The following is a 14,804-nucleotide window of genomic DNA, read 5'->3' as shown; positions in this document are numbered from 1 at the left end:
AAATTTTCTACTAACAGCAATATAAGCAATTTAAAAGAATAAACGCATATAAAAGACTTCGGGAGAAAGAAGTAGCATCAGACCAACTATACATCCGATTTCTTTCAGATTCTCCTGGCGTATTGGTCCTTTCTTCAGATGTACATTTCTAACTATTTGGCAAATAAGAATGCTGAAAAAGAGCAGTCTCAAAAGACCAAATTCTAGAAAGTCAAATATACGACGAAAGACAAGCTGCCCTCTTTCGTTATATCGCAGTATGCCAGCAAAGACAACCAAGGCAACATCCACCAGTATTCCAATACTTTTCCACTTCCTTGTGGTGCAACAAAGACAGAGTTCGGAAAATCCGAGCATAATAAGAAAAATAATGCATGTCACTTCCTGACGCGAGTCAAACTCAGATGTCTCGTTCCCACATGCAAGGAGACTGACAATCAGAGCTAGTTGAATGGCCGCAAAAACACCGAGAATGTACTTATAGTTTCTAAACACGTTTTGTAGCGAGCCATCTAAATTGCACGCTACAACGGCCAATTTACCGGTACCGCTTGGAACATCACTGTAAACGGTAGTTTCTCTAGCTCGAAGAGCATTGTTAATGTCAATGGCCACTTTGGCCGACGAATGAAAGCAAAGACTCGCCCAGAGATGAGAGCAGAATAGAAGAAAGAAGAAGGATATCGCTTTGGTGAGAGATACAAACCAATACACGTGACGCATGTACGAAAAGTAGCCAGAGAACAGCGGCAGCGCTCCGTCCCATTCAAAATACCCCAAAATGCACAGCTGAAGCAGCAACAGCAAATAGTGAATAAGCGGACCGTAAACACAGAATTTATCGGAGGAAATGAGATACATATTGAGCTGTTTGAAGAGGCAATCGTAATATTTCGATGAAGCCTTTGCGTGGTCACATGGTTGCAAAGTCGTTACTTCCTGCTCTCTCATAAATGTTTCGACTGACTTGAGATCTTCCTCGGTAAGATTTTCAGTATAGATTTCTACGTTTTCGTTGATATTTTTGGAGCACTGGCGAAGTTTCGTTGGTACTATACAGCCAACAACTGTTTGAAGCAGCAGCAAGACACACCTTGATACAGTATAGAATATGTTCTTTATCTTCTTCTCGTCATTCAAGACGAGATCGAAAACCAGGGAAGCGAACAAAGCCAAGAACTGCATTAGAAACAGCCCGTAGTACAAAGGCAAGGAGTTGGTGATTGCTGTGGAAAATTTGAGCTGCAGTCGAAATAGTTCGAGTTTGTATTGCGCGTTGTCTCCTTGTTGCCTCCGTCTACGTCGTCGTCGTCGTCGACGACGAGACGTAAGTGCGGGCGGCTGCGCTCTGAGTCCCATTTCCAGCCTCTTCAATTCGTCAGAATCGTCGTCTTTCTCTCCGGAGAGACGTATAGAGGACACGTGCCGGATTGAGTCGGGGACATCGGTTTTCAAGACAATTGGAATGAGACGGACATTTTTTATGTGTCGGATCTGCTGAAAGCGCATCCACAGAAGGTCGTTTGCAGCAAACGCGGAGCATATCACGACAACAAAAAGAAAGCCGTGTTGCTTTAGGTATGCTAGATTCGCTTCCGCTGATTCGCCGGGACAGAAAGCGTCACGCGCTTCCCAATTGCATTTCTCTACCACGGGTAAAATGTCGCATTTTACGCACCGCTTCGCGTCTTCGTTCTCTTCTTCGTAAAGCACAAAAGCGTTGGCTTTTCCTACCGGAACAGAAAAAGCGAATTTATTAGTACAACTCGGAGCTGTTTTTCTCAAGGCCACGTGATTTCCCGAGCGCTTGGCTTCACTTATGCCTTAGTACAGGATCATCACTACCGCAGCGCTACCTCGATCTCAGGCTACGTAGAGAATGACGTCACTTTGATAGCGTTCTACTATGCTAGCGTAACAGCTACGCGTTCACTTGGTGCGCGTACACTAGCCCACGGACTTGGAGGCTACTGATCAGCGATTTGCTTTACCGTAGAAGTTCTGCAAGACTTTGGACCCGGTGCTATTCGGCGTCGACATTGCACAACGACACGAGATGTTGAAACTTGAAAGTGGCCGCACCCCTGAACTCTGCGCTACATGCGACCACGTGATACGCATACATTAGTGTAGATGCTTAGTCCTATTGCAGTAAAATCCACACACAAGGGTAAACAATGTATGCTATCAATAAAAGCAATGCAACACCACATATGCCTAAACGAATGTTGCTCTCTCCTCTTTCAATTGACATCATGTTGTAATGACCAAGCCACGTTCTCCAATATAAGGTCACATAAACACCTAAAATCTGATAGAATCGATACAAGCCAAATTTGAATTCCATCAAACTAAAGCACTCCAGCTTATTTGCTCTCGTATTTTCATGTGGTGAGAACATGCGAACGTAAGCCAGTAGCAACACTATACCTGATTCCACAAGAATTACACTGGACTTCATTTTGTGACTGGGACAGCCAGCATTTAGCTCGCTGACAGTGAATAGGAAAAGAAAAGTCCAGGCAGCAACGTTTTCAGAAGGATTGCAGTAAACGCTTCCCATATACATGTCAAGCAACACAACAAGCATACTCCACAGAAGGCCAGCAATGAAGACTGAGCGAGAGCCATGGTGTATCTCGTCGTACAGGGTATGAGGTAATCTTGTAATACTGTTCCACCTTGTCTCGTCAGGTGTGACCTCCCACGTGCGAGCCAGACCATAGTCTTTGAGAAGAGTAAGATGATCGAGTAAACTAACCTTATAAGCGTAGAATGCCATTAGAATTTGAGATGGTAAAATTGCAATAAAAGTTGCGGAAGCTGCTAAGATGCACCTAAGAAAAAAAATAAATTTCACATTGACGCCGTCACTAGATGCGTCTACGCTGAAATAGCCGACGCCAGAGAGTAGCAGAGCAACGAAGGCGGAATGACAGCAGGCTCCCACTATGAGATGTTTCTGCTGTTCGTTTAGAAATCTCTTAAAATCCTCAAGAGGAGATGATATCATTTTGCCTCTTTCCATTCTGAGATAAGTTCTCAGGCATTCCGCTTGCTCTCTTGTGAAATAGAATCGCTTTATAGACCGATTGTCCCATTCAAAAGCCAGACACGTCATTCCTATAATTGCCATAATAATGGTAAAAACTCCTGAAAGGCTGAGAGTCCAATTGCCTCCAGCAAACAACTTCATCGAGTTTATGTTCATGTGAAACGTCGTCACTATAACGTTTTCCACGAGAATTACGAAAGCAATTAGAAGCGCGTGATAAGAAGCTATTGTCGAGAGAGATTGCGACAGAAGTTCGAAACAATTCACTGTTCCTTCTGACACTGATGACGCAAGACGCTGATCAGGAAGTTTAATGACGTCATCTGGATGACTCGGATTTGGCTTCAGGAGGTTTTCAAAGGATCTCGACAGTTCTAAAACAGCGAAGCTAAGACAGTGGCTCGAGTCATGCAATTAGGAGACGTGCGAGTGCTAGTAAGGAAATGTGGCCTAACGGCCTGAGACGTGACGAAAACTGAAAGCTTTACGTCCAGACCCTGCTGAAACCCCACGTTCTATCTTTTACCTTTGAACACTGCAGGCAGCCGTTGCATCCAAGCTATGAACCGTTTCAGGAGGACAAACATTCTCGAGTGGCAAGCCAAGGGACTTACGCATGCGCGACAACTCTACGCGGGGGAGAACGAATCGCGATATCGTGACGTCAGAAGTTTCGTTACAATTCCACTAAAAATGATTTTGAAAAATTGGGTGTTTTCATGATCAACACAAAGCTCCCTACGCATGCGTGACAACCTCTAAATGAGCGAGAACGACTCAATCGGCGTTCTCCGACAAGCTAGGGCTCTCTTCGAGACAGGAAACCTTCGCGAAAGTTTCGCCTTGCTATGTGCGGCGGTAGCAGCGCACCCGAATCTTCTCCCTTCGGTGGAAACGAGCATCTATCGCGTCTACAAGGCGTTAGCCGACGGATGCGACTCGCCTCGCGACGTCTGCGACGCATTTCAGCGCGCCGCGACGGCAATACCCAACAGCGCTCGCCTGAGCGACGACATGGGCACTCGCCTCCACTCGTGGGGCTTTCATCGCGAAGCGCTGGCTCACTATAGGCACGCGCTCGCGATCGATTCGACGTTCTTGCGAGCGCGAGACAGTCTCGAAGGCGTGACGAATTTTCTCGTCGAACGATGGCACTATCGCATGCTGAACGACATTCGACGAAACGGGGCCTATCGTCGAGCAATCGAACGGGCCGTGAACGAGTACGATTGCACCGACGTCTTAGATATAGGATGCGGAACTGGGATACTGAGGTTGAGTAGTACTAATCCCCGTATGATTACGTCAGAGTAGTTCGTGTGGTTTTCGTATAGTATGACTGCCTGCAGAGCTGGAGCTCGGCGTGTCGTCGCCTGTGATCTGTCCAAGACTATGTGCGATATAGCCAAAAAAGTATTTCTCGCCAATGGAATGAACGATCGAATCGATCTTGTGCATTCCTCGTCGAATGATATTCGGCTCACCGAAAAGTAGACTCCGTTGACAGGGAATTAAAAACGTACACGTACATACTCTCTCTCATTAGGATGTCGCTGGTTGTGACGGAGATCGTCGATGCAGGCTTGCTCGGAGAGGGAATCGTTCCTACACTGAGACACGCCTGGAAATGCTTGCTTGCTCCCAACGGACGCGTGATTCCCGCCGGTGCCACCGTTTATGCTTGCCTAGTCGAGTGCGAAGCGATACGCAAGCAAAGTCGGTAGGAACAAAAAAAGCCTAATTCACATATGTGAAATCTTTGGACGATTGTTTAGGTTATGCTGTGAGCTGGACGTTGATGGCGTTACTTTGATTGGTAGTGACTATGAGGAAGTGAGTGAAACTGGGCGAATGCAGCGAGAGCCTTACACGTCCGAAAAGCTTAATACACTGAGAGGCGGATTCAGGGAATTGACGGCTCCTGTGAGACTTTTCCGCGTCGATTTCTCTAATCCGGAGGTAGCATAGAGACGTGGCCTGAAAAATTCCCCATAATCTCCTCTTCCAGGTTCCGTTACCTGATCCGGTGACCGTACCGGTTCAAATTGTCCGTTCAGGCCAACTCGATGCCGTTGTCACGTGGTTCGTTTTGCATCTGGACGACGTCGACGAACTATCAACTGACACGGAAAGTGAAAGCTGCTGGGAACAGGCGGTGTATCCCGTGCCGTGCGCTCAAACGGTCGATGTTCTCGATGGAGACTGGGTGGACGTGCGCAGTTCTTGTACCGAGACGAGAATTGAAGTTACTGTAGTGCCTAAACAGAAAGAGAAACAGAATGAGACCAATCAAGTCATCTTCATACCAAGAGATGTGCTGGCGAGTCTGAACGATTCCAATTATCAGGAAAAATTGAAGACTGCGTTAATCTCGCTGATGTCTCCAGCAAAGGGAGCGTAAGTCTCGAGGGTCTATGAATCCAATCAATGATGAAGTCTTTGCTGTATGTAGCAAGGAAGTCATACTCGACCTTTCTCGGTCCTTTCCATATGCCTGTCTTCAAGCGATTAGAAAGAGTAAAGAAAGAGAGACTCGTTTTTGCTCGAGCACTGATTCTTTTATCCGTAGACGGCGCTGAATGTCACCTGTGTCGTCTCGATAGTCGGCTTTCGTCACTTCTTCGCAGCTTCTCTGAAGAAGTCGACGTCCAGTGTCTAGCCGACGTCTTGCAAAGTATCAAGAAAGATTCCAAGTGCATCGTTCTGTTTGATCCCGTCGGCAAACGCGGAACTCTTCGAGAAGGATTACTCGAGAAAATTTCATCCACTATGTATACTATACACTGAAAATCAAATCAAATAGATTTAATTATATTTGTATTCCCAGTCATTCCTTAGTGAAGGCTACGGGTTCCTGTCCCCGCGTTTTACCTCAGAAATTGACGATCTTCGGAACGTGCCTTGCATCGCCTGCTCTTCGAGCCAACAGTCAAGTCTTGGGCTCTATCCCAACTCTAGGCTTCGACATAGCCCGTTTCGTGAACGAATATCAGGTACAACAGTTAGTTATATAGATCACTGTAGGAAAAGTCACGATTCTTTATGCGCAGGTTACCTTGCAAATCGATTTAGATTTGACGACGCTGCCACACGCAGTCGTCACAAAGCCAATTCCATTTATCAGTGTAGATTTTTTGTTCGACTATAAGGTGTGTATGTGTGCCTTGAAAGATTTAAGAAACTTCTTTGTCAAGTTTCCTTCTGTACAGTCACCACACTGGGATCATTACAAAGAGGAAAAGATTGTGACTGCAATGCAGTCAGAGAGTATTACAGCTATTGCTTTCTGGTATGAAATTTGTCTTGCAGACAAGTACATAATCAACACTGGGCCTGAATTTTCGGTAAGGGATCTCGTGAAGAATATTAACTACTGCGTACGTCTTTTTTAGAATTCTCATTTCCGCCAAGCAGCCCTTCTTCTACCAGAAGATCTTCAAGTGGTCAAAGGCGATTCATTATCAGTGACAGCTCTCTTGAGAGATTCGTGCATAGATTTCAAAGTAGTAAAAAACTGAGTGTCGGTTACCTATTCTTTTTGCCTATTCGTCTAACGCGTAGTAGGAGTGCTTCTGGCCCAACTAAATGTGCCCAAGTCAAGTAATAAAATATGCACTCACCCGGAGTTTTAAAATATATGCTCAGGCAGCCAACCTTCACCTACGTGTGACTCATAAATAAACATGCAGGTAAGGGGCGTGGAGAAGCTTATGACTCAAAATAATAAAAGTCACTAAATAAAAGTCTCCTATGAGAGTGAATGTCCGGACAGGTGGGAGTATTCATCACTCGCGAGGGTACTGCAGCTTGGTAACGTCATTTTTAAATTGTTTCAAATAGAGAACAACGCAAATCAACTGTAAATGTTATTCTGACAACGCTCCAAACAACACTTCGTCGCGATTCGGTTTAAATGTGCGAAACGACGACAGTGGGTGTGTACGTCAGCTGTGACGCATTACGCGCGCGTCGCTTGGCAAATGCGTCATACGAGATGTAGAAGCGAGCAATCGGCCGCGAAATGCATTGTAGGCCTGTTCTAAGCGTGAAAAGAGAACGTACACGCAGTGTGTGCAGTAAACCAAATCGAGGAGTTATCGGCTCTACAACGATCAGACAAACTACACGACACTCACGGTATCTTCTTGAAAAATATGACTTCGGACAGGGCGGACACACAGAGTACGGTAGGCTCTCTTATTACTAGTAGCATCCGTGCTTGTAGTTGTACTCCGCGGCTGACAAAGGTCGAGCATGCGCGTCCGCGGTTGTTTACGTTCTCCTTAGGTGGGGTTCAATTCTCTTGAGCTGGAAGACGGCGACACGAATAAATACTGAGGGCGCTAATTTGTGAAATATCACATACGGTAGGCTCTTAGTTACTATTCAATTCTATTACTGTACAATACATGTACCAATAAACTTTGCTGTCACGTACCTGATCTCACTGGCGTCTGATCCTATATGGCAAGCGATATCACACGCGTTACAGTGCTGTACTAAGTAGTAATTCCAATTTCGCACGTCTATTGGGACTGGTGGCGCCATCTTTGTTGACGTAAGAAACTAGCTCTTTGCACCCAACGTTGAAGTTCTAATTTGGCATGGAGGACTGCATGTTAGCTTCCGGAAAAATTTGGGACCTCGGTTCTTTTCTTACGTGTAGTTGGAAGCAAATTACGCACAGGCATTATTGTATTCTGCCGCCGATCATTAGAATTACATGTACTCAATCATTTCTGTGATAAAATACTTACAGAGCTAATTAAACTTGCAGTTTTCCTAATAAAGTTGCGCTAATTTCAAATATGGATGGGTAAGACTGATTGTAAAGTTGCTTGCTGAGATTCGTGACTTACTCTTCAAAGGGACAAACCAAGGTAGCGCTGGCCCCTGCTGCACATGAAGATTGCCTACTCAAATTAATTTGTGTCTTGTTTCACGTTGGAACACACGAATAGACGGTAAGACGAATTCTATATAGAGATTGCCTACTCAAATTAATTTGTGTCTTGTTTCACGTTGGAACAAACGAATAGCCTGTAAGACGAATTCTATATAGAGATTGCCTACTCAAATTTATTTGTGTCTTGTTTCACGTTGGAACACACGAATAGCGAGTAAGACGAAATCTATATAGAGATTGCCTACTCAAATTAATTTGTGTCTTGTTTCACGTTGGAACACACGAATAGCGAGTAAGACGAATTCTATATAGAGATTGCCTACTCAAATTAATTTGTGTCTTGTTTCACGTTGGAACACACGAATAGCCTGTAAGACAAATTCTATATAGAGATTGCCTACTCAAATTAATTTGTGTCTTGTTTCACGTTGGAACACACAAATAGACGGTAAGACGAATTCTTGTAGAGATTGCCTACCTAAAATTACAATTAGGGCTTCTCATCTGAAGAAGGGCGTGGTGAAAGTTGCTCGAGTTCGTCTTAATGTGATCGGGCAAGACGGAGTGGGAAAAACATGTCTTGCAGGGCCGGCGCGACGGGTCCGGCAGGTCCGGCAGCTGCCGGACCAACATTTTGTAAAGCCAAAAAAATTATATTGACGTTAGGCAGTCTGGCCGTAGCTATATCACGTGTAGCGGATTAGTGTACATGTATGTACAGGCCGATCTTCACAAAGAAGAGCTTTCAGCACAGCTAGAAATACTACAATGTAACTTTGCAGTTGAGGGCAAATCCCCTGATGAAGTTATGATTAACGATCTATTGACATATCTACGCAATCTTTCGCCAAACTAGAAGAACGTTTTATGCCAAATCGGCACTGTATCTTCTTTACTTTTTGTTCTACCTGCCACAAATGCTACAAGCGAGAGATCCTTCTCTACTATGAGAAAAATTAAATCCTATATTCGGAATTCAACGGGGCAGGAGCGACTAAATCAGTTAATGACGCTGAGCTCATACAAAGAAGAACTAGACAAACTAAATCTTTTAGAAGTAGCAAACGAATTTGTTACGGATAATGAAAGTAGGCTAAGATTTTTCGGACAATTTAAATTCTGAGTGAGTTAATTAAAAACCTTGTCTTGAATGGGCGTGGTCAAAAAATTTTTCGCGCGCTTCGCGCGCGAAAAGTGCCGGGCCAACTTCAAAAACGCTCCGCCGGCCCTGTCTTGTTCGACTTCTATTTGGCCAGAAGTTTGAAGAACAGCCCAGCACCTGTGGTCTAGACCTCAGCAAGGCTATCACCATGATGAAATCCCATGCCGGTGCTGATACTGGGAAGTGGAAGCTATTGGATTGTGAAGAGTACAAAGAGAAGCTAAACACAACTTTTGGAAATGCTCGTACGGTTGAAGCAGGCACTGAACGGTATTATTGCTTAGATAATTAATTGGAATGTAGTTGGTTGCTTGTGGTGTTAGAGAGAGAGAGTCGCGAGTTCTTGACAGTCTGCCGTCATCTGGTGGTTCTACTCAATTCACGGAAGGTTTGTAGCAGTGAAGTCTAGCGCGCTTTAGCCTACCTTAATTAAATCCTCTTTTCTCTCTATTTTATCTATGTTTTCAGGCTCTAGCCACGGCGAAGAAGATAAGCTTACCGAAAAGCACCTTGACGAAATAGAAGCTATAATAGTTGATGACGCTCTATTCAGTGATGGGAACAAGGTGACTTTGATGACGATCCTCGATCTCGGGGGGCAAGAACCTTTTCTTGCGTCTCATGTGGCTCTGATGCCTCCCGGCGCTCTTTCCGTCTATATGCTTGTTTTCAATGGTGCAAAGCTTCTCACCGATAAAGCAAAGTCCACTTACCGAAAATTAGAAGGCGAGAGTATTCATGCAATTGGACAGAAGCTTTGTCGAATGGAGACAAACGGCGATTTCCTCAAGCATTGGGCTTCTTCCGTGCACATTGCTCATCCTGCAGCAGAGCAGCAGGGTGGTGCATATCTTGGAGAGGCGGAAGGAGTAGAATATCCGGCGATTTTTCGCGTTGCAACTCACCGCTGGGAAGCCGAAGAAGCCGCAGCTCGATGCACAAAAGGCGAAACGTCCGTCGATGATTTCATTAGAGAAAACAATGATTATCTCAGAGATTTATTTCGAAGGCAAGCCTGTCAATGTCATTTCGTTCGACCTTCATCGGGACTGAAATTTTTTCTCGTCGAGAACAGAACGTCTGGCACAGATAGGGAAGATGCCACTGCCAAGGAAATGAGAAGTCGAGTTGACGCAATGACGGATGACTACTGGAAGAAACAGGCTGAGCAACCAGCACGCTGGCTGAAATTTGAAGTCGTAATGGGGAAACTTGCGAAAATCATAGGACGCTCTGTGTCGACGCTCGAGGTAGTAAAACAAGTCGCAGCGGAATGTTACATTTCCGATGACAGAGAATTGGAAGAGGCCCTGCTGCATCTAACTCATGTGGGTGCAGTTTACTATTTTCCAGACGTTCCTCGGCTTCAGAAAATCGTCTTTCACGATTCTGATTGGCTGTTCAAACTCTTGGCTTCATTTGTTGGTTCAGCACATTCAAAATCAGATCTCCCAGTCAGACTTGAGGACGACTGGGATGTAGCCGTTGATTCTGGCTTTCTTTCTCGTAAATTGGTAAACTGTTTGTTGAGCCAAGCTGAAGTGAAAGAGCGGGACTACGCATTCGCAAAAGGCATACTTTGTCACTTTGACGTTCTCATAGAAAAGAAAGAAGGATCAGAAGACAAAGGCTACTACGCTCCTTGCTTTCTACAGGACGATTTCATGCAGGAAACAAAATACAGCCAAGCGTTCATTCAGAAAACGTCATTTTCATTTCCACTTATTGTCTATGCTAAGGACGTCTTGTTCTTCCCGGAAGCGCTCTTCTTTCGTTTGGCTACTCGTCTTATTCGAGATTATCGTCTATCGTCCGTTGACGTGCCGCTGAAGAGAAATAGGCTGATTTTTCCATTGTCGCAGGGCGTGAACGCAGAATTTCTCTACCAAGGCTCCAGAAATTGCGTCAGTCTCACACTTTTTCCTGGTGTTGAACAAAAGCGACTGACGGAAGAGCAGATGGCCAGTCTTCCCTCGCGTTGCAGCCAATTGCGCGAGTGGCTTATCAAAAACGTGAATGACGCAAAACAACGAGGCATGGCGGGATTGCAGGCGGAGTTCTATTGCCAAGTGAAGAAAATCCCAGATGGTTTTTCTCCGTTGAAAAGCTTTGCTCCAATGGAAAAAGAGGAAGAAAGCTTTTCCATGGAAACGACAATGTGGACCCTGCGGACCGACAGAAGCAGTCTGATTCAGCTGAATAAGGATGAGCTCGATTGCATGAAGCTGTGGTTTGGAGCAGCTCCAAGGTCAGATTTGAAATATTCATGTTGATCCTAATATGTTGACGGGCCTGTTTTCCTACAAGGATGATATCTTTGTCAGAAGGTGATCAGGCTGACGGTAAGTTTTGTTATTTTAACAGGGCTATTCTACATTCGGCGCTAGGGTTGGATCTTAATCGGGTTACATCTAAAGAAGAACGACGTGCAGTGGCCAAAAAAATAAGACTCAACTGGAGGCACGTTGGAGAGGTTCTTGGACCGGACCCAACGTTTGAAGACGATGAATTGGATGGCTTTGAAGGGAAGAGAGACGATCGAGATCGGGCTCAGGCAATGCTTGATGCATGGGCACGAAAGCATCACCAAAAGGCTACAAGAAGGATGCTCATACTTGCTCTGAAGGAGGAAGACTATGGTACAGTGATAAAAGAAACATTCAAATGTAATCCGGACGATGTAAACTAACTGCTCACTTTCTTCTCGTCAATTGTTATGGTAACAAGTATGGCTATGGTAATTTTTTAAATGTCTTGTTTCTAGGTATATGTAGTCTTGTACCCGCGTAGCTGGAATATCTGCGCGTTGAATATCTGTGCGTTGAATATCTGTGCGTTTTGCTGGTATCGCATAGTCGCCCCTCGCCCTCGCCTCGCCTCACAGGGCCCTCCGCCCACATGAAAGTTGCTGCGCGTGTTAACGTTAACGGCGTGATGGTTTTCGAGACGTTTCCGTTGCAAAGACCCCCACATTCAACGCATTTTTGCTGGACAGCACGCTCTACGTTAGCGGAGGCAATCAGAGGGTCGGGAAGTGTGTAAATGAAAAGCGTTTTACCGTTTTGGCGTCTCAGGCGATATCACGGGTTCGTTGGCGCAAGGATTGTACAATCCTTGGTTTCAGTAGTGTCTAAGGGGTTGGAGCTGTCTCATTGGCTGGCAGACTACGTTTCGTAGTGCGAGACGACACAGATTGAGCAAGTAAAAAAGGAACGAAAAGAAAAACGAAGAAAGGGCTAGTATCCCGGACAGACATATTGATTGATTATAACCCTCAAAAACTTGCAAAAATTAATTTAAAAAAAAATAATGTGTAATAAATAAATAAATGTGTTGCTGGTAATCTAAAAGAAATACTTGGCATCTTGCTCATACTATATATCCCAAACTTCCTTACCAATTAATTTGCTTTCACCAAGCGCTGCCGTCATTGCCAAGTCGCCGCCCCTCTCATTCGAACTTCCGGCTCCCCAGTTTTAATGATTGAAACCGAAAAAACAAAAAAATCGTTATAGAAAGAGCAATGTGAGACGAGGTCGTAGTAACGTTTATAATAACGTAGGGCCACTTTATAAAATTATTTATACAATTTATTCTAGTAATTTTAACTCCGTGGACTCTAGCTTCTCTATCCTCTGCCTAACTGCCTTTCTACCTATCTACCCTATTCTAGTGTTCCCTAGCTTCCTATCTACCTAGCTTGATCTCCCTTTATTTCTCTAATTATAATTAAATTATTAATATTAATATTTGTTTTTGGCCCTTACGCTAAAGCTTTTAGTATAAATAATTTAAAACATCGCACCTGAAATTTTAAATATGACGTCGGTTTCTTTTTTCCGTGATTTTCTAGCGAGAAAAAACCCCATCATATAGTATATGTCAATGCTCATAACAGGTACTTGCAAAATGAAGAGAGACGGCGTGTCAGCCATCTTCGTGATTTGACCCATCCCCTTGAACGACGATCCGTGGGGGCATGAGCAACTACAATAATATTATTTAACAATATGTGAGAAGGTGACTTATATTTTCTTACCTGGCAAATGACGGCATTTGTCACAATATTTTGACGTGACATGAAGAGGAAGGCTTCCAGCCATCGTATTCCCATTTGCAGCGGGACGAAAACGGCGTTCAATTACTCATCCTATGTGCAAAAACACATTCGGTTAGCCAAAGGTAAAATATAAATATATTAACACTGTACTCCCTATCGTCGACGAGCACCGTTGCTCTTTCAAAATTTCAATTCTGCACGCAATAAAGAGGCACATGTAAAGGGTCAGCCAAAAGATAAAATGTTTACTTTATTTGCTTGGCACGTTGGCAAAAACAACGGCCATTGACTTCAAATTGCCGTTTCCTGAGATGAAATCGACGTCCGTTTGGCCTTCTTTTCGGCCTTGCGCTCCATTTATTCCGCTGTGCGTGCCCGATAGGCCTGGCTTAATTGCTTGATATAATGCCACGGGGAGCGCTTAATTCTCGCCGCCAGGACGGGCTGTCACACGCAAACACTTTATCTAGGAAAAGAACAGTATGAACGAGTCGTAAAAACTATTTACTCAAGCACCTACCGGGGTTTGCTGTATGACAGCGACGACGGCCATCAGTGGGCTCAAGAACCTCACTGTATGCAGAATTTAATTAAAATAAAAATTATTAACATGGATAGGACATACCTGACAACCGTTGCCCGGAACTCTTTCGTCTTCATCTTGGTGTAGTCGTCCCACGTCCGACTTCTCTTGGAATCTAAAGTAGTCAATAAATTAATGATGTTAATTAAGAGTTCATGATTTTTATGATTACCTGCTTATGACGGGTGCCTGAGCTTCTTCCTGTCGTTTTCGTCCACGTCGGCCTTCTTCTTAGCCCCGTACCCAGGCTCTTGTCTTTGTTCCGTAAGGGAGACAGATCCTGGGCACGGGGCTGGGATCCCCCTTCCTTGTCCACGCTGATCTTCGGTCGAAGCCCCGTACGCAGGCTCTGTCTTTGTTCCGTAAAGGAGACAGACCCTGCGCACGGGGCTAAGACCCTTTGAGGTCGTTGCTTCACACTCTACAAAAACGAAAATGAAGAAATGTTCGATAATTTAATTACAACTACAGTCACTCAATAATTTGAAATCTGCAGAAGAATCTTCTCCGTCAACCATCAGCAGAGCAATGCATGAGTGTCGCGTGCTTCTCAAACTACAAGAATACATTGGAAAAGGGATTGGGCTGCTTACCGATCCGTGCTGAAGAGCTACTCACTTCCCACCGGGGAATGCAAACCCACTATATCGCACCGTGACGTTTCACGGGGAAGGGATTTAAACCGTACCGTACTGAAGAACTACCAGTTCCCACCGGGGAATAGAAAACGAACCCACCGCATCGTACCGTGACGTTCCAAACGGGGAAGGCATAAAAACCCGTCGGGGGAAAGGGAGTTGGTGCACCAACACCGTTACCGTCTACCAAGAAAATAAACCACGTGGCGTAACTGTGATGGATCGATCCATACCCAACAGGGAGGGAGTTAATTAATTAATTAATTAATTAATTAATTACCGCTGTAAATACTACCGGTAAAGGTGAATATTAAACCCGGTATGAGCTGCTGGAGCACACCCTCTTAAGGCACCCTCGTGACCCCATTCCCTCTTCCTCCCCCTCCCCCTCCCCCTCCCC

General features: G+C 44.8%; 4 protein-coding genes and 2 long non-coding RNA genes across 10 annotated transcripts; 3 read left to right on the top strand and 3 right to left on the bottom strand.

The window, feature by feature from the left end:
* Positions 1 to 30: 30 nt before the first annotated feature.
* LOC136195919 (uncharacterized) lies at positions 31 to 2,079 on the bottom strand. The gene is made up of 2 exons (XM_065985433.1): positions 1,992 to 2,079; positions 31 to 1,730 (listed from the first exon to the last, which is right to left on the bottom strand). Exons 1-2 carry the CDS (start codon positions 2,038 to 2,040, stop codon positions 31 to 33), a joined length of 1,749 nt encoding a protein of 582 aa, XP_065841505.1. The 5' UTR covers positions 2,041 to 2,079.
* A 51-nt stretch (positions 2,080 to 2,130) lies between these two features.
* On the bottom strand, positions 2,131 to 3,695 carry LOC136187055 (uncharacterized). The gene is made up of 2 exons (XM_065974601.1): positions 3,582 to 3,695; positions 2,131 to 3,429 (listed from the first exon to the last, which is right to left on the bottom strand). Exons 1-2 carry the CDS (start codon positions 3,640 to 3,642, stop codon positions 2,144 to 2,146), a joined length of 1,347 nt encoding a protein of 448 aa, XP_065830673.1. The 5' UTR covers positions 3,643 to 3,695; the 3' UTR covers positions 2,131 to 2,143.
* LOC136186489 (protein arginine N-methyltransferase 9-like) lies at positions 3,384 to 6,675 on the top strand. 3 transcript variants are annotated; one of them, XM_065974048.1, is made up of 12 exons: positions 3,406 to 3,490; positions 3,550 to 4,329; positions 4,390 to 4,545; positions 4,602 to 4,775; positions 4,831 to 5,014; positions 5,064 to 5,452; positions 5,508 to 5,572; positions 5,625 to 5,826; positions 5,883 to 6,048; positions 6,106 to 6,204; positions 6,265 to 6,399; positions 6,448 to 6,675. In XM_065974048.1, the coding sequence occupies exons 2-12, from the start codon at positions 3,818 to 3,820 to the stop codon at positions 6,571 to 6,573; spliced, it is 2,208 nt and encodes a 735-aa protein (XP_065830120.1). In that variant the 5' UTR covers positions 3,406 to 3,490; positions 3,550 to 3,817; the 3' UTR covers positions 6,574 to 6,675. The 3 variants fall into 3 exon arrangements, with proteins under 3 accessions (XP_065830036.1, XP_065829956.1, XP_065830120.1); XM_065973964.1 differs by having other exon boundaries at positions 3,384 to 3,490; positions 3,538 to 4,329; positions 6,106 to 6,399; XM_065973884.1 differs by having other exon boundaries at positions 3,405 to 3,490; positions 6,106 to 6,399.
* Positions 6,676 to 7,325: 650 nt separating this feature from the next.
* LOC136188794 (uncharacterized) lies at positions 7,326 to 8,088 on the top strand. The gene is made up of 3 exons (XR_010670307.1): positions 7,326 to 7,422; positions 7,833 to 7,871; positions 7,924 to 8,088. It is a non-coding gene; the product is annotated as an uncharacterized lncRNA (long non-coding RNA).
* Positions 8,089 to 9,174: 1,086 nt separating this feature from the next.
* Positions 9,175 to 12,453, top strand: LOC136186318 (uncharacterized). Of its 3 annotated transcripts, none has more exons than XR_010669722.1 (6): positions 9,175 to 9,393; positions 9,447 to 9,511; positions 9,592 to 11,371; positions 11,431 to 11,465; positions 11,511 to 12,209; positions 12,259 to 12,453. XR_010669722.1 is itself a non-coding variant. In XM_065973770.1 (6 exons), exons 1-5 carry the CDS (start codon positions 9,272 to 9,274, stop codon positions 11,810 to 11,812), a joined length of 2,304 nt encoding a protein of 767 aa, XP_065829842.1. In that variant the 5' UTR covers positions 9,175 to 9,271; the 3' UTR covers positions 11,813 to 11,842; positions 11,888 to 12,453. The 3 variants fall into 3 exon arrangements, 2 of the variants coding, with proteins under 2 accessions (XP_065829842.1, XP_065829720.1); XM_065973770.1 differs by having other exon boundaries at positions 11,511 to 11,842; positions 11,888 to 12,453; XM_065973648.1 differs by having other exon boundaries at positions 11,511 to 12,453.
* On the bottom strand, positions 12,297 to 14,673 carry LOC136188737 (uncharacterized). The gene is made up of 10 exons (XR_010670295.1): positions 14,242 to 14,673; positions 13,939 to 14,187; positions 13,809 to 13,881; positions 13,704 to 13,756; positions 13,433 to 13,649; positions 13,334 to 13,377; positions 13,163 to 13,273; positions 13,026 to 13,110; positions 12,521 to 12,972; positions 12,297 to 12,467 (listed from the first exon to the last, which is right to left on the bottom strand). It is a non-coding gene; the product is annotated as an uncharacterized lncRNA (long non-coding RNA).
* Positions 14,674 to 14,804: the final 131 nt, after the last annotated feature.

The sequence above is a fragment of the Oscarella lobularis genome, chromosome 1, assembly GCF_947507565.1.
Source record: "Oscarella lobularis chromosome 1, ooOscLobu1.1, whole genome shotgun sequence".
Classification (NCBI taxonomy): Eukaryota; Metazoa; Porifera; class Homoscleromorpha; order Homosclerophorida; family Oscarellidae; genus Oscarella; species Oscarella lobularis.
Note: the sequence above shows the minus strand (reverse complement) of the source record. Positions and strands in the feature narration are given on the sequence as shown.

Bases quoted from the DNA above. Each gene is read 5' to 3' on its own strand.
- LOC136186489 (XM_065973964.1), top strand. From the start codon at position 3,818: ATGAGCGAGAACGACTCAATCGGCGTTCTCCGACAAGCTAGGGCTCTC. The intron at 5,573-5,624 runs GTAAAGAAAGAG...TTTTATCCGTAG, and splicing joins TCTTCAAGCGATTAGAAAGA to ACGGCGCTGAATGTCACCTG. The intron at 5,827-5,882 runs GTATACTATACA...TTGTATTCCCAG, and splicing joins GAGAAAATTTCATCCACTAT to TCATTCCTTAGTGAAGGCTA.
- LOC136195919 (XM_065985433.1), bottom strand. From the start codon at position 2,040: ATGTCGACGCCGAATAGCACCGGGTCCAAAGTCTTGCAGAACTTCTAC. The intron at 1,731-1,991 runs GTAAAGCAAATC...CTGTTCCGGTAG, and splicing joins AGTCTTGCAGAACTTCTACG to GAAAAGCCAACGCTTTTGTG.
- LOC136187055 (XM_065974601.1), bottom strand. From the start codon at position 3,642: ATGTTTGTCCTCCTGAAACGGTTCATAGCTTGGATGCAACGGCTGCCT. The intron at 3,430-3,581 runs GTAAAAGATAGA...TCGCTGTTTTAG, and splicing joins GCTGCCTGCAGTGTTCAAAG to AACTGTCGAGATCCTTTGAA.
- LOC136186318 (XM_065973770.1), top strand. From the start codon at position 9,272: ATGATGAAATCCCATGCCGGTGCTGATACTGGGAAGTGGAAGCTATTG. The intron at 9,394-9,446 runs GTATTATTGCTT...TTGTGGTGTTAG, and splicing joins GTTGAAGCAGGCACTGAACG to AGAGAGAGAGTCGCGAGTTC. The intron at 11,372-11,430 runs GTCAGATTTGAA...TTTTCCTACAAG, and splicing joins TGGTTTGGAGCAGCTCCAAG to GATGATATCTTTGTCAGAAG.